This window comes from Schistocerca gregaria, chromosome 4 (assembly GCF_023897955.1).
Source record: "Schistocerca gregaria isolate iqSchGreg1 chromosome 4, iqSchGreg1.2, whole genome shotgun sequence".
NCBI classification, from domain to species: domain Eukaryota; kingdom Metazoa; phylum Arthropoda; class Insecta; order Orthoptera; family Acrididae; genus Schistocerca; species Schistocerca gregaria.
Genome location: NC_064923.1, coordinates 143,225,025 through 143,248,375, shown reverse-complemented (window position 1 = coordinate 143,248,375; position 23,351 = coordinate 143,225,025). Strand labels below are relative to the sequence as shown.

The window sequence follows — 23,351 nt, the reverse complement described above, 5'->3', positions numbered from 1 at the left end:
CACAACGCTTCAATACTAAACCGAACTGCATGCCGGTATAAAACATTTGTTGCAATCACAGGCAGCAGATTTATACAGTTAAATGCCTCTGTCTGAATGACGAATATGTAGAAAAACAGCTTATGATTGTATCTTCAAATGTATCCAATAACATTTGGTTTTTCAATTTTCTAAACTTTTTATTTCGAAATGTCTTTTACGTTATGGGTACCCGCCGTATTAGACAGAGAAATAAACAAAAAGTTAAGCACCCGGAAGGAGAGGGAAGAGCGAAATGAAACTTAATGTGTGCGTGATGTTATTTTATTTATTACAGAGGCAAATTTTCAAGGAACTTGACAATAGGAATCCACTTATCAACATGGCGTTGCAGCCCCTCTAATCTGGACGTGTGCGTTAATTTTGTATTCTCTCATGAGGCAGGTGGGCCCGCAATTGCTTTAACTGGCACTTGATATCAAAGGTACTGACACTGAGACAGAGTGACGTCCAAAATGGCCCCACAAGTCGGGGGCAGACCTGGAGACATAGCTCGCCATCGGAGAATCACAGAATCACACAGACAATTCTTAAACACACACATCACGGGTCTAAGAACATTGTCCTGTTGAAAAATGGCACCACAGTAGTGTCGCTTGAGAGATGTGATAAGGGGGCGGTCGGTGTGGCTGAGTGGTTCTAGCCGCTTCAGTCCGGAACCGCGCTGCTGCTACGTTCGCAGATTCGAATGCTGCCTCGGGCATGGATGTAAGTGATGTCCTTAGGTTTGTTAGGTTTAGGTAGGTCTAAGTATCTAAGTCTAGGGAACTGATGACCTCAGATGTTAAGTCCCACACTGCTTAGAGCCATTTGAACAATTTTTGTGATAAGGGGATATATCTGCGCCTCATAAAACACCCAGTAGAACGACTTGGCCTTGGGGGAGCAGAATTTCATTCACCTTTTGTTGCACACAGAGATGTATTCGTGTAAGAATTAATTCGAATATCAATTATATTGAAAAATTTTGCGAAATGTGTGATTACCGGATGTCTAAAAAGGCACAAGTTTGTCCTTGAAACAATAATTCAGATACAGTTAGAATCAGTAAAAGAAACAAAATAGCATTAAATAACAATTTCTGGAACAGATTGCCGTTATAGTCCTTACTAGTTACACATTGTGCCGTGATTATCGGTAGAATAATAGGGATCAATAGTTGCAGAACAAATGGCAGAAGCCACTTTATGTTTGTGGAATTTCATTGGATTATAGTAGTGCGATTACAATGCTTTCAGTGTTACCTATCTCGAGGACTAAACCGAAGACTAACTTAACAATCATGTAATTGACTGACATACAGTGACACACTTGGAAAATGCGTTCGTTACTTTATAAATAGAATAATTAACATCAAAACATATAAGTCTTTCATCTGAAACACAACTTAGCCAATGCCCTGAAAGGAAGTAGGTTCCGCTGTGCGCTGAGAGATGACTTTAGCCGTGCACATGTATTAAGCGCTACCATATCAGTTAAGTTTGTGCATATTTGGTTCATTGTTGTGACCGTGGTACGGCTTTTTCTGTGTTGACAGTGAGCACCGAGGCGGTGGACGCGGTACTGGGCCGCAGTGTCACTTTGCCCTGCGACATCGAACCCGCGACCCGCGAAGACCGCGTGTACATGGTTCTCTGGTTCCGGGACGACGTGGGAAAGCCCATCTACAGGTGAGTGCCCTCATCTGTATATCAGCTTCCCTTGCTGTTTGTCAGACACGCTGGGCTAATGAAGTGGGCGACAATTTACACATGTATCAAGACTGTACCCATATAGATTTGAGAAAAAATACCTGCAAAGAGGATTCAAACGAATAGCAACTTCACTTTGAGTTACCATAAAAGCACTATTTGCGTGTAGTACATCATGAAAAGGGAAAGCATCCAAACTCGTAGTTAAGGAACGTTCAGCAGAGCCAACATGGAAAAAAACAATATGAAGACATGATTCACCAGGTACAAGCTGAACATCAGCTGAAACAAACTCACAGAGACCATCAGGAAATGTGGTTTCGCCATATCAATTATTTTAAACGTTCCCAAGATAATGCACTGGTAAATGTAAATGTCGTGTGACAAGGGCCTCCCATCGGATAGACTGTTCGCCGGGTGCAAGTCTTTCGATTTGACGCTACTTCGGCGACTTGCGCGTCCATGGGGATGAAATTATGATGATGATGACAACACAACACCCAGTCCCTCAGCGGAGAAAATCTCCGACCCATCCGGGAATCGAACCCGGGCCGAACATGCACTTCGGCAGCAGCCTCTTGATTTTAGAAAATATCGATATCCATGTAGACTCTTGGACATAGATAACAGGCCAGCTACAATGATGAAATGAGTATTTCATCTTCAAATGGATATGTGTATTCCTTCACGTGCGGTAGCCACAGCAAGAGTCCTTTTGGCTGTAATTACGTGTCGGACTTTTGCTTTTGTTATTTGGGGTTCCATGTGCACCATAATCATTTCATAATGGTAGCCACCCACGCATCCGCTAACGTAGCTTTCTTAAAATCGAGTCAAAGCTGTTGAAGCGTGGCAGCGGTCGAGTAACATCCTCTGAAAGGTCACACTAATTCCAAAGATAGTACAAAGGCAAAGACATGGGACAGCGACAGCAGGACTCTAGAGTTTTGGAAAGATTAATGTGTAAACTTTCATCTTTTTATTTTCGTAATTGTAGCTTTATATTTTAAATATTGACCTACGCTGCCTATACAGCCATCCATACCTCCGAAAGGTTTTCCGGAGCCGGATTGTGTGCACGAACTGATCTACCAATTATGCCCCATTATTGTTTGATGTGATTCATTTCTGGTGATCTGGATGGCGAAATCATGCGCTGAAATTGTCTAGAATGTTCTTGAAATCAGCCACCAAAAACTGTAGCCCGTTAACATGGCTCATTGTCATCCACAAAAATTCCATCGCTTTTTGGGAAGATAAAGTCCATGAATGGCTGCGAGTGGTATCCAAGTAGCCGATCATAACCATTTCAAGTCAAGATTGATACAATTGGACCAGATGACTCAGTTTAATCCATGTAAACACAGCCACCAGCAAATTGTACATTGCCTTGTCGACAATTTTGGTCCACTGCTTCGTGGCATCTGTGACACACCCGAACCCTGCCATCAGCTTTTACCAACTAAAATCGAGGCTCATCTGATCAGGCCACGGTTTCCTATTCGTCTAGGCCCAACAGTTACGGTCGCGATCCCAGGAGAGGTCCTGCATGCGATATCGTGCTGTTAGAATATGCACTCGCGTCGTTCGTCTGCTGCCATAGCCTATTAACGCAAGATTTCGCTTCACTGTCCTAACGATTACGTTCCTCGTACGTGACATATTGACTCTGCTGTTATTTTACGCAGTGTCGCTTGTCTGTTAGCACTGAAAAGTAAGTTAAGTAAGACTTACAGCCACTTCGTCGTTCGTTCTGAGAAGTAAAGCCCAAAATTTTATATTCTTGGTGCGCTCTTGACGCTCTGGATCTTTTTCGAAATGCAGTGTCTCATGCATCTAACTCCAGCTACTATTCCGCATTCGTAGGTGGCTAATTCCGTCGTGCGCCAATAACCACTCAAACTTACCCTTTGAATGTAAAGAAGGCTCTTTTCAGAGTTCATTTACTGTATGACAAACTTGGATTCTCTCTCTTACTCTAGTAGGAAATACTGTATCTCTTCCCTATTTTCATGTGCTGGTGAAAACTCAACGAAAAAACCGGACTTAGGTCTTTCTTTCCCTGGACCTTTCTTTTGGCCCTTGGAGTACGGGCTGACACATACACACGTCAGCCAGCAGAATGCTACAAACTGAATAAATTTTGAATTGTAAACAGGAACTACGTTGTAGAGACGAACGAGAGACACAAATGCGAGCAATGAGAAGCGACAGAGGAGAATGATGGAGTGTTAGGTAGCTTGCAGATTGCAAGCCGGCTGTTTATCTCCATATAGCTTAATTTATGAAGGTAATTTACTCTTAGCTTACCGTAAACGTCACAGTGTATATTACAGGCTCTTACGAGTCTGACGGCGTAAGCCTCCAGTACATAACTCCTGCCAACACACTGTGGAGGCGAATATCCATACTGAGCACCGACTACCGGGCTCGTACGGTCCGTGTGGCCTTAACCATAAAAAACTGCATAGTATGTCTCAGTTAGCCTGTCGGGTTTAACGTAAACACCCGGTGCCAGTAAGAAAAGTGTGACCTGTCATACTATCCAATGGTTTCTATAGCTACGCTTAATAGGTGCTCCCAAGCTAAAACTATATGACTTTTACTACACCTGAAGGAAGTAGAGATCTCTGTTCCGTCTCCATTGCTAGGCTGATCCTAATCCCAGACTACCACGGAGCAGAGGTGTACTTACACTCATGGAACTCCTTTTCATGTAGAGGAACTTATCCAATGTCAGTGCCGTTGAAGTTCTCACATGGAAACTAATCAGCATCAAACAACACTACCGTACACACAGGGTAAAATTATCCAGTTTCGTGTATCTCATCTCCGAAACACACAGGAAATGCTTATGCAATTTTCCATCTACATCTAAATCGTTACTCTGCAATTGACACTTAAGTGCCTGGCAGAGGGCTCATCGAACCATTTTCATACAAATGCTCTACCATTCCACTCTTGAATGGGGGGTGGGAAAAAGGAACACCTACATATTTCCGTTCGAGTTCTGATTTCTCTTACTTTATTATGATGATAATTTCTCCCTACGTAGATGAGTGTAAACAAAATATTTTCGCATTCAGAAGAGACAGTTGGTTATTGAAATGTCGTAAATAGATCTCGCTGCAAAGAAAACCGCCCTTGTTTCAGAGACTGCCACTCCAACTCGTGTATCGTATCAGTGACACTCTCACCCTTATTGAACCATAACACGTAACGAGCTGCCCTTCTTTGAGCTTTTTCAGTGTCCTCCGTCAACCCTACCTGGTAAGGATCCCTTACCGTGCAGCAATATTCCAGCAGAGGACGGACAAGTGTAATGTAGGCTGTCTCTCTAGTAGGATTGTCACATCTTCTAAGTGTTATGCCAACAAAGCGCAGTCCTTGCTTCACCTTCCCCACAATATTATCGATGTGGTCTCCCAATTCAAGTTGCACATAACTGTAATTCCTAAGTATTTATCGCATACCAAAAATCTATCGGATTTCTTTTAGCACCCATGTGGATGATCTCGCACTTTTCTTTGGTTAGTGCCAATTGCTACTTTTCGCAACTTACAGAAATTCTCTATAGATCATTTTGTAATTGGAATTGCTCGTCTGATGATTTTACTAGAATGTAAAATACAGCGTCATCTGCAAACAGTCTAAAGGGGCTGCTCAGATTATCACCTACATCATTTATGTAAATCAGGAACATCAGAGGGCCCATGACACTACCCTGCAGAACGCAAGATAGCACTTCTGTTCTGCTCGATGATTTACCGTCTATCACCACGATCCCTTGTCGACAGCAGTCATTGCTCAGTGGGAGTAAAGAGCTTGCTCTGTTGCACAAGAATGATGATTCATAATGTTCGAGTACAGTATATGCTCCAAAATCCCACTGCAAACTGAGGTCAGTGATATTGTTCTCTAATTGAATAGGTGTGACTCGTACTTCCTTTCTAGAATATTGGTGTGACCTGTGGTTCTTTCCAGTCTTTAGGAACAGACCTTTCGTCAAGTGAGCAGTTGTATATGATTACTAAGAAAGGCGCTATTGTGTCAGCATACTCTGATAGGAACGTGATTGGTAAACTATCTGTACCGGATGACTTGCCTTTCTTAAGTGATTTGAGCTGTTTCGCAACACCGAAGATATCTACTTTTATGCCACTCATGCCAACAGCTGTTCTGCTTTCGTTGGGGATTACACATTCTTCTAAATTTTGCTTCCTTTTTTCGTTGATTCCGCAACAGTGTTCTGACGTGATTTGTGGACCATGGTGGATCAGTCACGTCTCTTATTAACTTTTGCGATATGAATCTATCTATTGCTGTCGATACTATATCTTTGAATTTGAGCCATATCTGGTCTACACTTATATAATTATCTTGGAACGAATGGAGACTCTCTTTCAGGATGGCATCAAGCGAATTTTAACCTGCTGTTTTAAATAGATATATTTTTCGTTTATTTTAGTGGTTTTGGTTGCTACGGTTTTGAGACTCGCTACATTGACCTTGTGTTCACTAATCACTGCATCCGTCATGATGCTCTCTATTAGATCATGGTTATTTGTGGCTAAGAGGTCAAGTGTGTTTTCGCAACCATTTACAATTCGTGTGGGCTCATGAACTAATTGTTCAAAGTAATTTTCAGAGAAAGCATTTAGTATAATTTCGGAAGATGTTTTCTGTCTGCCACCGGCTTTGAACGTCTATTTTCGCCAACAAATCGGCGGTAGATTGGAGTCTGTATGAGTGGGGTACTTATTTGTCATGAGATTCAAGTTTTCTTTGAACTGGTCAGCTATTACATCATCTGAGTCGGGGGGTCGGTAGAAGGAGCCAATTATTATTTTGGTACGTCTGTTGAGTATAAGCTCTACCCATAGTAATTCGCAGGAACTAATTCAACTTCACTACAAAAGAAACTACTACCAACATACACAAACACACTACCACCTACTTTATCTAATCTATCCTATCTGAACACGGTTTAGCGCCTCTGTAAAAATTTCGACAGAATTTATCTCCGTTTTTAGCCAGCTTTCGGTTCCTATAACGATTTCAGCTTCAGTGCTTTCTATCAGCGCTTAAAGTTCTGGTACTTTTCCAACACGGCTACGACAATTTACAACTACAATACCGACTGTAGCTTGGTTGATTCTCGTCGTTTCTTTGCCCTGTACTTTTTGAGACTGGAGACCTTTTTGATCTTTCCCGAGACTGTCTAACCTAATAAACCGTCCAGTCCACGCCACACAGTCTCTGCTACCCGTTCAGCCGTTTGCTGTGAAGTGGACACACAATGAAACAAATTTTCGCAACTTAAATACACTGAAACGTTGTGCATAATGATATAATGAATATTTAAATATGTTACATAACAGGAATCTGGGCGTTTCATCAAGTATATGACGCAAGAAAAAAATTGAAAAAGGGAAACACTGCTCACAATGTGCTGTCATGACCAAAGACTAATAATTAATAAAGTAAAAGCTGGGTAGATTTAAAAGGGATGTACCCAATACGATTACTGGAAAAAAGGCCCCACACATTTACACATACCAGTCCATTGGAAGTACCGATATTATAGTATGTAGCGATAAGAAAATAACATTCCGATTTGCTAAAAATATTAAACAGCATACGGTACCAATGAAAAGTCCGAGGTAGCGGTTTAAATTTAATTAATTTCTCAAACTTGAGAATTTTCTTCCATGTATAACACTCGTAAAATAGCCCCAGCACCACTACAGTCCTAACCCAACAATGAAAGGATGTTTAACTATATAATACTTGTGCTTCAATTCACACATCAACATACAATTACGGTTCCAATAATAGTAACCGTAAGCCTATTGCATAACTAATTAACAAGGCGATAAACATAATTGGAAAATTCGTACATTAATTTCAATTAACCCACGAAAGTGTTGCTGAGGTAAGGGTGTTATTGAGTAGAAGCAGCAGATCGTTCTTAATATCCCGCAATCAGATGAATTCAGAAAGTCACAAGATGGTGTAATTCAGTGTATTTGGAACCGTTACGTTCAGATTTTCGCTAAACACTTTCCCCGTCATGCATGTAGCCTCATTTCCACGCATTCACAGCGCTAGCGCCACAACATCATCACTGACCTTAATGCAAGATGGTCTCGCCGGCCTGTCATTGGAACTGTCTCCACTTTCACTCCTATTAATACTGCCAATATGAATGACATTTCCCTATAGTAGACACTCTACTGTGCTGTGTCTGAGTGCACGAAACCTCTGAGAGATGCCCTCTGTTCCCCATTCCATTGCAGACGACAGTCCGTTCCCCATGCCATTGCACACCTTAGAAGATATTACTTCATAACATTTCTGTGCGGTAGTGACCTTCTCCCCACAAGCTCACCCTCATATATGTTTGTCACACATATGAAACACATCTCCTCCTTTCCCTCTCTGCGTCCACCTCTTCCTCCCTCTGTCTACCTCATCCTCCCACACCTGTCTGTTGCTTCGCCTCATCCCCCATCTTTGTCCACTTCCTCCATCCCCTTATCAGGCCATTCCCTCCGCCTGTCTTCCTTTTCCACCCGCCAATTCCACTCTACATCTTCCACTCACTTCAAGCATCTTCCCTTCCTTCTCTCTCTCTCTCTCTGTTTATTTGCTCCTCCCCTCGGTCTGTCTGTCTCCTCCTCTATAATTCTCATTGGCACATGAAACTCTTGCAAAACAGTACAATAAAGCAGGCTTAAACTCCTCCCCCAATAATATTGCCATGCAGGCAGCCTGTATGCCAGGAGATGGAAAACAAGTTGTTGCCAGTATCTCTGCTCCTGTTATGGCTAGGAAGGTAGAAAGCCCACAGTTATGAAGCATGCTGTTTGCGTGCCAAATTTAGTTGAAATCGAACCAGGTGTTTGGGAGTAGATCCCAGACATACACAGATAAACACACAAACTCTACTTTATGGAGATAAAACAGATGAAGATGCTTCCATCGCCTTGGAAACAGTCTCTTGTAAGTTTAGATTAGTAGCAATTAGGTCGACTCATGATATTACCATTGTGGTTGCTTTTCCCACTTTTATTACATGACTTGTAGCTTGCATTATGAGCTGCCAGTATCATCCATTCAGAGTGATAATGATATATTAAGAATTGTCATACATCCCCCATTTGTATCTCTACTTAGTATTTCTTGCAATTAGCCACATTCTCTCTTGACATTTACTTGCAAAGGTCATCTAGCATGAGAAGCCAAAAGTAGGAGACTACTAACTGTAACATGGACTGCTTATAAGGTATGAAAGTGTCTCTGTGTCATGGGCAGACAGTTGCGCAGAAACTTCGACCACTGTGGATGTCCTGGTACAATAACAACCTAAGTTCAAGTTTCATTGAAAGAGCTGATTTTCTTAATTATGCTTCAATGTAGGTGTGACTACAGACATTGGACGAGTTTCATCTTGACAGTACTTGGAGGAAATTGTACATAATTGGAGTATGGCTGCTTTACCAGTTATGGCGCCACTTTTACTGTATTTCCATCTGTTTCATGAATGTCAATTATGACACTCCTCTTTTCTGAGTTATGATTCCATCCCTTCTAAATGGAATAGCTCCTTTATCAATTGCACATTGCATAGTCTATTCGTACAGGCATTTTCGAATGTAACACATCAGATCTTATTAAAGTATGTGTGTTGCTTCACTTCTTTAAAAATTACGCCCTTGCTACATAACAGTTATACTGTGGACATGTTAACATTGAATTTTTTTTACAGCTTACAATGACAGACATTGGTTCTACATTTAACAGACAAATAAATGAAACTGTAGGTAGACAAAACACACCTGTTTTCTTCGTAGGTGACATTAGCGTCTCTCTCCAAGTATTTTTTTCTTGCTCAGAACTGAAGTTTCTACAACTTAATAAACGATTGGCTGTAAAACATCGCAGAGGTACACTGTTACAATATGGTATTGTTAGAGTAAAAAATTTCTACCAGTACTTCAAAGTTATAAATAGTAATTTTCAGTGTGCTAATAGTATATTTTTTTGTCAGCCCACTTTACAAATGACCCCCCGTGGTAGCTGCGTGGGCAGTGCGACGGAATGTTGTTGTAGTGGTACTGTTTAAATTTCCTATAATATCACTTCGAAAGTCACAAAATTGAACTATTATGGATACCGCAATATGTAACTGACTGCTAAAAGCCATTCAACAGCCAGGATCGCATAACTTTTTTTTAAAGTTTAAGACTACCCGTTTCTAGAGACTTCGCTGTCACCTCCAGATCTTAAAAAGCTTTTCTTGTAAAACACGTTAGTCTTACGCTGAACTTCACTCACGAGTGGATGAAATAAGCACATTTTAAAAAGTTTGTCATAGTTAAATTTCAACCGTTTGATATCTTGTGGGTGAGGTTTTACACCCAAAGTTTTCAAGACCTGAATATGACAGAAAAGTCTGTTGAAACCACTTCCTTGGATAAAGAAATATTTGATGCTATCTTGTCTGTTGAATGTTTTTTTTACAATTAAAACAGTTCGCTCTTCAATACTCTCAAAATGATAATGTTCAGCTAACTGTCTACAATGTCTCTCTTCTTTGGCTTGATCCATTTTGGGCATATCAAACACAACGTCATGTAATGGAACGAATACATTATTGAAACAGCACTTCACTCTAAGGTTAATGGATTTATTGAAATAAAGTAGGTATTACATTTCCATGTCATGAACTATTACTGTTTTACTCTGATGCAGTGAATAAATAAGAGACCCGGTTACCCAGTATGAACGGTTGGTTACTAGTTGCTGGTTTTTTGCGAGTAAGAGGCAAACATGCACTATTTACCTTTCTTTGATGACAAAGGCAGTAGCATCATAGGAGAATGTATATATGAAAACACTGTGAGGCAAATGTCACACGGAGTTTTCTATGCGTTAGCGAAAACGTTTGTTTGCTGTTTGAGAGGTGGCTATTCACTTGATTTTGAGAGCGGAACGCGTTGATAAATATTAGAGTGAATGGCCACGACTGTAAATAATAAAACCCGCGTGCAGGTGAGGTTTGACATTTAAATGGGGAGCTACCCACAGTGTTGACGCCTTTCACACCGAGCAATTATTTTAAAATGTATTCAAATTGTTGTGGCCTGCTGAAGTATGCTGGCTTTGATAACATCGTTTACTAGTCTCCATACACAGGATTCGTTTCATATCGTGAAAAAGACGAACCTCAGTAAACAGTACACACACACACACACACACACACACACACACACACACACACACACACACAACACACACACACACACAATACACACATACACATACACATGCAGACGTTTATATTCGTCTGATGTCAGAACTACCAGATACATTCCCGTTGCATCCATAATGCTCATCCCATTTGTCCATCTAAAACAGTTGACAGACTCCACTGTAGTAGACTCTATGCTAAGGTCGTAAATATGAAAGGATAGCAGTATCAAGTCCCCAGATTGCGGACGTAGTAAATTTTATCCAAAAATGTCTACTGTTCAACTCTGTGACAAATCTTTTATAGGGATGTAGAATAAGATCCGTTACCTGTTACAATTGAAAGTGATTCCACACGACAGGTTTCGAGCTACTGACCGTTTTCAGGTGATTATATATATTCAATTTTATGTTTTCACATTAATTGTTGGAGTTCACTGTTTGTATAAAAACCGAATTAAGTGACGTTCACTAAACTGATACGAGTGAAAGTACTAGAAGGGACGAAGTTATACACGTTGAAAATACTAGCGTACTTAACATATAACTGAAGTAGGCAAATCGTAATTGTATATTTGTCACAGTTTTACAAACACATTTAAATTTTCATGTGTTAACTGCATATTTATGATTGAACTACGATAATAAACTTTTAACGCAGTAGTGATACTTTAGACATTAGTAACTGCAAGTAAGACATGAACTTGCTACATACACCATGTTTAATTAGTAAATACAGTGGGTCATGTAAACACGTTGAGTGTTGCGAGTTCATTTCTTCACGTGTGTCTATTTAGTCAACATCATAAAATTAAAGCTTTATGTAAACAGTGAGTATGGAAACACCAAAACGAGTGTATAATAACATGAAGATGGGCATAAACACGAAACTGATATAAATCACGGAAATACACAGCACTTGGGACACACAGAGCTAGGCGACAAAGCAGCATCAGGAGGATGCTTAGGGTTTAATGTTTCATCAAAGACAAGTTGCTAGAGATGGAACACGAACTTGAATTATGATAATACACAGACTTAGCAGATGTCATAGGATAGTGGGACACAGATGGTGCACTCTCTGTCGGTCAATTATGGTCTGAGGGACATCGTCTGGGACGTATTTGTTGATTCAAAAAACTTCACCAATAGCCGCATGTTTTGGTTTATTACATTTTACATCCCAAATGCTACCAGTTTCGGCAACTCAATATTGTCATCCTCAGGCTCCATACCTTTATTATCGTATTAACAATCTTTCCGAATGGTGCCATAAAACTGGCATCGTAAATCCAATCTTAATGCAACAGACTGCTACAGTTTTTTTGAATGTAAAGTTTTTTGAATCAAGAAATACGTACCAGGCGACGTCCCCCATGCCATAATGGACCGAAAGACACGGAATATATAATACCAGGTGTTGGGGCAGGCCCGTGAATTCATCAGCAGCAAAATTAAATGAATGACAACAAAAATTGCCATTGACCGTAGAAATCTGTTTTATAACGGTAGGATTTACGATTTCTGTTTTATGGCACCATTCGATGAAACTGTTAATACGATAATAGTGTACGGGGCTTGAAGGAGGCAATACTTAGTTGCCGAAACTGGTAGCATTTGAGATATAAAATAAAATAAACCAAAAAAATAGCTGTTGGTTTTTTGAATCAAGAAACAGATGCTGCACGTGTCTTGTATGCGCGCAACGCGCCCACCATGCCTGCTGCAGTTGTGTAGGAGACCTTCTGCGAAGTGGTTGTGCATGTTATTTGTGTAACATGCAAAGTCGTGCCGAGCTGACGCCGTTTGAGCATAGTATGGCTGTCGGTGACGACGGATGGAAATTTCTATTTCGACAATGGTGCAAGAATTCGGCTTCATACGTTCAGCCTTGCCGAGGGTGTATCATAAATGGTCGAATAATTGTGTCACAGTCCACAACAGACGAACTACCGGTCGCCCAGCCACTATCGATTACCCTTTACCGGCGATATCTGAGACGTATCGTCACTAGAGACAGAAAGGCAAAAGTGCAACAAATCACGGTTTTGTTAGCTACAGAACCCAACGCAATCGGGCGCAACAGCTTTCATTTGTCGTCAATCACCAGAGACAGACACTGTAACAACGGCGTAACGTGATATGGTCGGACGAATCACGGTTTCAACGGCACCACGCCAAAGCAAGACAACGTTTGCTGCGCAGACCACACGTATCGATGGATCCAAGCTGCCAATAAGGTGTGGTACAAGGCGGTTGGTGCGTCTGCCCCCTAGTTCTACCGGAACGGACTTAAAATGGTTCGCGGTATGTCGAGCTGCTCGGGGACCACATCCACTCATTTTTGGCCCTCGAACATCGTGACGGTTCTGAGGTGTTTCAAGGAGATAACAAGCCGCCATATCCCTCTCATGTCACCCGGGAATGGTTCCAGGAACATACAGGGGAGATCCAAAGACTCAGAGATCAGATCTGAACTGCATCGAACGTAACTGGTATGTCATGGAACCCAGTCTCTGTGCCTTAGAGTCTGCACCCACGAACTGCTATTCTGTAAAGGATTTGGTGTCAGCTACGTCCATAGGGCCAGAGGACGCCCCACGTGGTATTAGACACCTATCCCATGACAATTTCTATGTCAGTGAAATAAATAAATATACACTGGTGTCCAGAATTAAAGCAACAAGAGGAAATTTTTCTAGTTTGCGTTTATTTTGCTACAAAAGAATCTAAACAGGTGATAGCAAAATAGATATAAAGTAATCAATACAGAACGTAAACAACTGACGTACGCATAAAGGTAGACAAAAATGTGCTTGTTTTTTTTTACTTAACTGATTTTCACACACATTCCGACAATTGGTTAATGTGCTCTGCATGGTGTGTGACCACCTCTGGCAGCAATACAGGCCTGACAACGACAGGATGTGCTGTGAATGATGTCATCAATCTCATGCTGAGTCAGTCACGCCCATTCTTCCCGTGAGACTGCTCCCTGTCTTGGAGAGTGGTCGGTGGACGCTTACGTGATGCAAACTGTCTCCCTAGTACATCCCACACTTGGCAGGCCACACCATTTGTGCAGTGTTTTCCGTTTCCAGTTGAACATCAGCCACCTGTGTTCTATGAAATCGAGCATGACCTCCGGACCCACAGCACCTTTCAGCAACCGCCAGTGAGGTCCAAGACCTCGATATCTGACAACAGTTTAACCTTGCCGATTGATCAGTACATTTTCATTAAGAGCGTTTCGTGTGTTAAACATAATCCCTGCCTACAATATTAGGGATTCTCCTCGATCTCGTTTTCCACAATGTTTGGTTCCCGGAATCGTGTTCCACGTTCCCGCCAGATGCGAATCCATCGAGAATCACTCTCCAAACTAAATTGGGACTCATCGGTGAAAACAGCATTGGCCCATTGTTCGACCGTACAGGTTGCAGGTTTATGACGTTCCTTTCTGCGAAGACGGGTCAGAGGTATACACACAGCAGGTCTCCGACAATAAAGGCCTCTCTGCTGAAGCCTTACGCACACCATTTGCCTCGACAAAACTCGTCCAGTAGATGCTGCGAGCTCACATGCCAGTTGCCATACAGTACTAAGGCGGTAACATTGTGCCCTTACAACCAAACAACGTTTCTCTCTTCTGAAATCACACGTGGTCTGCCCTGCCCTGCTCTTCGCGATACAGTTTCTATCTCTAGAATCTGTCGTCACATCCGACAAACACCAGAACGATTCACATTACGCCATCGGGCAAAAACAATTAGGGACTCTCCGACGTCCTTTGTTTCTATGGCCCTCCACCGCAGAGAATCTGGTAGCCATTTTCTCTGTGCCGTACTCCACCGTCTGGACTGTGTACACAACGATTGTGGTAGTGGGGCTACCCAGCAAACACTATCCCGTTTCGTAGGTACCCTGACGTCATCGTTGGCATAGTCATCTGTTGACCAGGATGCCATCTTCGGTACAGAACACGACCACATGGACATCTGCTTGAAGTTAGTATGGTTATATCCTGTATTAGACACAGGACGGGGAAATAGCCGTTTGTTGCTTTTAATTTTGGACGCCAGTATAGTCGACCGCGTTCTTTCCGTTGCAGCATTTGCTTTAAGAGATTTAGAGAAATCTTAATGTTGATGGCCGGACAGAGAATTCAAGTGCCGTCCAGGACATGAGTTAAAACGCTAACCATGGAAATGCCTCACTTGGCACAGCATCTCAGATACAGTTGCCTGATCTCTCAAAGGTTTCATGAACTTGTTCTTTGTAGACAGATCACAGCTCCTTAAGGCACTATACACCTGAAAAGTGAATAGACCTCAGTATAAAACCTGATGGGACTTCAGAAAGTTGGAATGTGCCGTGCAGCTTCCACACTTGAAACTAGACGAAAATATTGTCACGTAGAGGAGGGTGTAATTAGATGAACGACGAACACTAACTTCACTTAACAAAGGTTTATTCAGCACTTGCACATACAAGAGCGCAGAGCGAACTGCCTCCGGTCGGAACACATTCGGTATATATACAGTTACAGAAGATTCCCGTACTAGGATTCTTAACATTTGTAGATACTTCTAGAATCTTCTCGAACCGAATATAGAAATTGAAATTTTACAGCTCAATTGAGTTTTGAACTCACGACCCTCGATGCAACAGTTTAGTATCGTCAGCACTGCACGTCAGTGGCTATGATACTCAGCTTATTCTGCTACATTACTCCCTCTTAAGAGAACAGCGAATCAGTGTTACATCCTCCTAGTCCGGGACCGAGTCATCGGTCCTGCATACTCCGACTCCCGATGACTGATGTTCAGCTTGGCGTTGATCGTCTTACAACTTCCCTTGCCACTACGCTATTCGTCACCTTTCCGCTTCTTCCCTGTCTTTGGAGCTTCGAATTTGCCCTGGGTTGCAGGATTCTTATAGGGCTTCATTCGAAGGACGTACCTCTGATCTTCCGTCGTCTTGCGTCGGGGTCGAAATCGTAAACTTCATAAGTAACATCAGTCTTGCAACCTTATAAGATCCAAAGTAGCGCCTGAGGAACTTCTCAGAAAGACCAATCTTCCGAAAAAGAGTGAAGATCCAGAGGAGGTCACTGGGCTGGTAGACAACAGGTCGGTGGCTGGCGTCATACCTTCGGCGATCGTTTCCTTGAGCCTGCAGCGTGCGGAGTCGAAATAACTGCCGAGCTTCCTAAACTCTGATTAACACCTGGCCGATGTAGTCGTCGTCCACATAATCAGAATGTAACAGGAACACAGTGTCCATCGTCGTTGTCGCCTAACGCCCATGCACCAGGAAAAATGCCGTAAATCCGTTGGTGTCCTGTTTGGCGGTGTTGTAGGCAAACGTCACGAAAGGTAGCATTTCATCCCAGTTGCTCTGCTCAACGTTGACGAACATTGATAGCATATCGGCCAAGGTCTTATTAAGGCTTTCAGTAAGCCGTTAGTTTGCGGATGGTAGACAGTCGTCATGTGGTTACCCACGATCCGTAATTAACGACCCTGGGGCACAGTGTTTTAACAGTGTCTTCCACGATGAATTGGGCTACCTCGAATGCTTCGGCTGTTTTCATGGCTTTTGTAATGACATAGCGTGTCAGACAATCAGTACAAACTATAAACCATCTATTGCCACTAGCAGACGATGGAAATCGCCCGAGGAGGTCAATTCCAAAAGGTAGGAAAGGTGTTTCGGCTGGTGGCCAGTTGGTTTTGTGAGGAACTGCCTTTCTCCTCTGGCATACTCTACAGTGCGACACATAGTGACGGACACTCCTAAATAAACCTGGCCATAAATATCTCTTGCGGATCCTATCTTATGTCTTAATGAATCCTAAATGTCCGGCCTCAGGTGTGTCATGGAATTTCTGTAGAACATCTAAGCGCATGTGTTTAGAAAACACTAGTAGCCAATTCTTTCCAAACGGATCAAAGTTTTTCTTGCAAAGTAACCGATTAACTACCATAAATTGTCCTTTCACATCCTCTGACTGATTTAGGGCAAGTATAATTTGAGATATATTGGCGTCCTTCTTCTGAGCAGCAGAGAGATACTATCTTCATAAAGTCTTGATGGTCTTGCACAGGGTTTCTTGGGAGACAGTCGGCATCTTGGTGTTTTCTTCCACTTTTATACACTATGGTAATATTATACTCTTGAAGAGGTAGTGCCCACCTGACGAGTCGTCCTGTTTCATCCTTAAGACATGTCTACCAACAAAGCGAGTGATGGTCTGTAACAACTGTGAATGGCCCTCCATAGAGATTCTGTCGAAATTTGCATATGGCCCAGAGCACAGGAAGACATTCTCTTTCTGTAGTTGAGTTGTGTCTCGCGGCTTTTGTAAGTATCCTAGGAGCATAGGCTACAACCTTCTCTTTTCAATCCGAAATTTTCACCAGAACAGCACCGACCCCATACCCACTGGTATATGTGTAGTTCTGTAGGTGCTCTCTCATCATACATATCAACTACAAGATCAGACGTCAGAACTTGAAAGAATCTTGTTAAGCACAACCCCTGTCAAATTTCGCATCGGCTTTTAACAAACTCTTGGAGTGGCCTTGCTGGACACTGAAGCTGAGTATCATCACCACTACACTACAGTGACTGTGCTACTGTGCTACTCAGCTTCTTCTGCGACTTTGTACCTGCGGCAATGAGAGTGGATGGAGTCGTGGACGCGGCAGTTTGAAGATATTCCAGATAAGATTCAAGGCATAGGAGCCGACCTGCATTTCGCTTAGCGTGGGAGAACAACAGGCAGATCCTTAGAACCGTGCTGAGCCGTTTTCCGCTGGTTACACCACTCGCTCTATGTCACCACCCACACGGCTTACGACATAAGCGGCTTTCGCGTCTCTCTCAAGGATGAACCAGCAGTTATTTTCCACGTCTGCGAATTTTGGTTCATTTCCCAGTCCTAAATAAAGACTTCTGCTTCGTTACGGGCTTTCTAAAGACCAAGAATTTCCAGTTTTATGCCCCATCCAATTCTCTTTACAAAAGCCCGCCCCTTGGTTGTTGCCATCGGTAAGCTAAAGTCGGATATAAAAGACGGCCAGATCAAAGGATTTCGGATTTCTTTGTACTAGGCACTTCACGCAGAATCAATACCATCTTTCTTAAGTACCTTCTATAGTTCCTTTGTCCCGAAATAGAATGTAGATATCATCACAAAATATAAATTCCATCTCTGTGGCTATATAAAAGACTGTTCGTTACTCTGCCAGAACTGATACGTTTCCTTCAATTTTAAAAGCATTTTCATTGCCTGTATGATCGTCCGTTTCAAATACCGGGTGTTGCAGACAGATTAATCCGTTGTACACAAAAAAACTATAGGAAAGGAATATTTGATTGGATAGGTAAACTTAAGACACGTCACTCTATCTTCGGTGTTAGGAACATAGTTCATTTAGTTATTTTCAAGCGAGTTACAACAAAGAGCTATATAGTATGATTCCATGATAATGTTACAAACTCCAAGGGAGGGTGGAATAGGATTTTTTATTTTTATTTATTTATTTATTTACTTTTTTTTTTCTTTTTGTGTCATCAGTCCTCTGTCTGGTTTCATGCGGCCCGCGAATTCCTCCCTGTGCCAATCTCTTCATCTCAGAGTACAACTTGGAACTTACGTCCTCTATTACTTGCTTGATGTATTCCAGCCCTTGTCTTCCTCTACAGTTAATCCCTCTGAATCGTCCCCTTAGATAAATTATACACAACTGTGCTTCAACTGACACACAATATTTTTGGCGCAACGCAATCCGACTTTCAGAAATCCCTACAAAGAATGGCCCTGACTAACATTAACCTATACGTTTCACAAATCACTTACCTCACAAAAATCTTCGTTACTCAAACTGTTGCAATACAGCGAGCGCCACTACTGCCAGCTAAATAAAAGATTCAAACTACTGAAGTCACTAACTACTGATAGGCACAGTTAGCAAATGAAAGATTTTAATAGAGAACAAACAATGTATTTACCTTAATAGTCATAATATATATATATCAGTTCATGACATCCATTCTTAAAACAAATTTCAAAACTCCGCCATCTCTCTCCCCACGTCCACCACTACCGGCGGCTCACCTCCAACTGCGCAACGCTACGCGCTGTTAGCATCCAGCTGCCGCTGCCCAACACTACAATGGCAGACAACAATGCAAACCAGCCACAGACTGCACACGGCTCAGCCAGTGATTTTCATACAGAGCGCTACGTGGTGGCGGCGTTACCAATAAAAAAACCTAAACAGCCTACTTACACTTCTACAGCTCCCTCTAGTGCCATGGCAGTTATTCCCTGATGTCTTAACAGATGTCCTGTCATAAGGTCCCTTCTCCTTATCTACATAGATACTCTGCAAATCACATTTCAGTGCCTGGCAGAGTGCTTTCCACATCCTCCTTTTCCCTCCGATTCAGTGAGAACCTCCTCATTCCTTACTTTATCGGTCTACCTAATTTTGAGCATCTGCCTGTAGCACCATATCACAAGTGCTTCAATTCCCTCTAACCTCTTATAAATATTGTGTATTACACGTCTTTGTCTATAGCTTGCTTCTGTATCTCTCAGAATTTCGAACATCTAGCACAATTTTACATTGTCGGACGCTTTTTCAAGTTCGTCTAATATTATGAACGTGTCGTTAATTATGTATAATCTTCCTTTCATTAGCAACTGCAACGTCATAATTGCCTCTCTCGTGCCCTTACCTTTCCTAAGGCCCGCCTGGTCATTCTGTAGTACAACTTCAATTTTCTTTTCCAGTCTCTTGTATATTATTCTTGTTGGCAACTCGAATGCATGCTATACTTCTGGTGCTATAATTCTCGCACATGTCAGTTCTTACAGTGCTCGGAATTGTGTAGATGATATTTTTCCGGAAATCGGATAGTATGTCTACAGAGTCAAGTATTCTAAACACAAAAATGAATAGTTGTATTCTTGCCACAATCCACGATGATTTTAGAATTTCTGATGGAATGATGTCAATCCTATGTCTTTATGCAGTGATTTTTTCTACCTTCTGCATCCTCATTCCGTTGATCACTGCTGATTCTTTCACATTTAGGGTCAGTTTCGCAAACCAAGGGCAATAGAGTGACCTACGCTTCTGTCCTCTCCTCCGCTCTCTTTGACAAGACCGTTTGCAGAATGAAGGTGACTTCTTATGATGGAAGTCTTCAGCAGCCAATGCTGATTATTATTGAAATTATAAGAGGTGGCTTGGTTCGAATGCGGGACAGAGGATGTTCCGATAACTAATCAGACGCACTAGCCCCTTTCTTTCCCTTTAGCCCTAGAACCCTAGACCACGGGGAAAAAGACATATCAATTTGAGGTAAGAGACCCTGGTTCGGGAAATTATAAGAGTTGTAAGAGAGAGACATTCTGATACCTCTGTCTGTGGAGCTCTTCTATGGCGAGCCCTTTGGTTTCCACATTTTGGAAGGGTATAGTGTGGAACAAAACAAGGAAAGAAACTTGACTAGCAAACATTGGCTTTACACTGCATAAATTAAGATCTATGATCCATTTTTTCAGTAGAAGATAGCTGTTCACAGTAACGAAGTTAAACAAGTGTTCATAGCTTTTAGGGCATGCACTTTACAGCACGTGTTTACTGTACAATTTTTTCTTGTTAAGGTCCACTGATAGCAAAGAACTTGGATTAGAAGAACTGGTTCACTATTTGAGGTATCAGAAAAATTTACTTTTATATCTTTCGACTCAATCATTTCTGGACCAATATACCTCAAATTGATACATTTATCCTTCTCCATCATTCCCGAAAAACTGTAACATCATCATGCAATCACCCTGTATATTTTTAACTAGAATATATCATTTCTGTCATGTTTCTGATGTATTTAAACCCACTTAAATCAAACTTTTATCAGTTTTATATAATGATGATAAGAACTCCGTCTTCAGGCCCGAGTGGCCTACCGGGACCATCCGACCCCCGTGTCATCCTCAGTGGAGAATGCGGATAGGAGAGGCGTGGTGTCAGCACACCGCTCTCCCGGTCGTTATGATGGTATTCTTGACCGAAGCTGCTATTATTCGGTTGAGTAGCTTATCAATTGGCATCACGAGGCTGAGTGCACCACGAAAAGTGGCAACAGCTCATGGCGGCCTGGATGGTCACCCATACAAGTGCCGACCACACCCGGCAGCGCTTAACTTCGGTGATCTTACGGGAACCGGTGTATCCTCTGCGTCAAGGCCGTTGCCCATCAGTTATATATAGGGAGTCAGAAATGTTCAAAGTTTTAATTGTGGATGCAACGTGCTTTGCATAAGTAGATGCGCAACGATGGGTGTTCTGGGGGTGGAATGTTCGTTAAAGTGAGTAGCTGAAAAGAGTGCTCATTATTGCACTAATTGGTGCTTCTTCTAAATAACCTGCAGACTAGATGTAAAGTTTCTTGTCTCACGAAGCGACAACCTGATCTGTACGCTGTTGATCAGTGACATAAACACGATTAATTAGCTATCCCTACAAAAAGAAAGGTTCTCTTGTTGAATCAGGCGACCGTGTGGGAAGTTACTTGAGCACCATAGCTTCCTAGCCATCTTGCATTATACCTGGCTTGCTCAGTCACTAGCCCAGAATATCTGTGTGATCATCGTTATGCATTTAAAATGACTGACATTTTCCAAGGAAACTCCTAAATTGTCAATTAAAAAGTGGTGTACCTCAAATCCCTCACCGAACCTCTTAAGTAGTGGGAATTTCATCTGAGACGATTCCACACTAAAAATTAATTGAACATATCCCTTGACGATTTACATCACGTGCCAGCCTAGTAATTTTTCTGGCTCATTAGTGCATATTGTAACGTGATCTGTCAGGTAATCTCGAGCTGATTGATTAATAGTGAGAGTCCGGGTGTTCTCCCGAGCTTTTGTTTCCATTTTATGCAAAACATATTGACGGCCGACCCAACCGTTATCTTGAGGTGCTGAGAGTTTTATTGCTATATGTACTCGCTACATGGACTCCAACGAGACTGCTGATTAATGTTAGTTCTGTGCCACTATTTAAAGCAGGGTTCGATATCCGATCTCTCCTAAGCTCTTTTATGCTCTTTCATATTTTAGAGCTTGTCCTGATGTTCCGGGAAACTCAAATTCTATAAGACTTCTCCATCTGTGGTGGATTTGATCTTAACAAATTTAGCGCCAGACCGTAATATTTGTATCAACTGACATCCCTCTCCTTCTTTATTAGGTTCTGTGACATCTTTATTTCGACAAACACCGTAATTATGCTGTCCTAGAGCCTTGGGTTTACCCCATGATACTGGTCTCTTCGTATTTTATTTCTTGATTACGTTCGAGACAAAGATCGACGACAGCTGACTTAGTGGGTTCCTATAGTTGGGTGCGTCGCCGATGTTTCTTGCATCTCTCCTCAACTGTTCCGATAGAGAACGTGGCAGCTACATAATGTAAACTATAATGTTTGAAAAAGAGTCTCTGCTGTACCGCGGTGGAAAATAATGAAATAAACTTTGTTCATTGCTCTGCAGAAAGGCTTATCACATTTGCTTACATAAATAAACAAATATTCATTTCACATAATATTTTGTAAGTTACAGAGAAGGACAGTTTATCTGAAACACCCTATATATGTTGCGATGTAAAGTGAAAACGTATTTAGTTGTTCTACACAGTATTTGTACAGTCCTTGACGTTTGAGTGCATGTTTCACAATTATACTTCGTTTCTCTCAACAGTGTGTTTATTACTTACATTATCTACAGATAATCGAATGTTCTTTTATTTGCCAGATTTCACTGATTTTTTACTCTAAGAAGACTAATAACAGTACCACAACATAGAAAATGTACAATTTACCTGAGAATTAACACTTCACTGAAAACTGCGTGTACAGATATCGATCCCAGTTTTCTAACGGTAAATTGCGTTTAAGTTCGTGGGATCAAATCCTGGTGGGATCACTTAAATTTTCCGTCTTCTTTTGAGCTAATCTCCACACCTCAACTATGTGAGGAGCCTTCATAGAGCGAGACATGTCGGATTTCACGTTAAACTGTAAGTTCACTTTCCAAAGTTTGATAACTGGGATATGTTACGGTCATTCAAGTCGCTAGTGTTCAGTAAATGTTTCGCAGACGGTGATTGACACACACTCAATTAATATTTACATGCAAAAACACCTTAGATTCGTGGGATAAAAACATTTTGGAAATAAAATATATCGTACTTAAACGAATGCAACGTTTCTTAGTTCCTAAGTCGAACAATATCGTAACGCAGACTTTCACGGCGTTTACAAATGATTAAGTTTTCTCGTG

The 23,351-nt window shown here is 41.7% G+C and overlaps 1 protein-coding gene across 2 annotated transcripts in view; it reads left to right on the top strand.

Annotated features, from left to right (window-relative positions):
* The window catches only part of LOC126266984 (neural cell adhesion molecule 1-like), an 801,025-nt gene that overhangs the window by 399,815 nt on the left and 377,859 nt on the right, over positions 1 to 23,351 (top strand). For both annotated transcript variants that reach the window (XM_049971722.1, XM_049971723.1), the window contains exon 2: positions 1,577 to 1,709. In XM_049971722.1, coding sequence (XP_049827679.1) covers positions 1,577 to 1,709 — 133 coding nt within the window. The remainder of the gene's footprint in view (positions 1 to 1,576; positions 1,710 to 23,351) is intronic.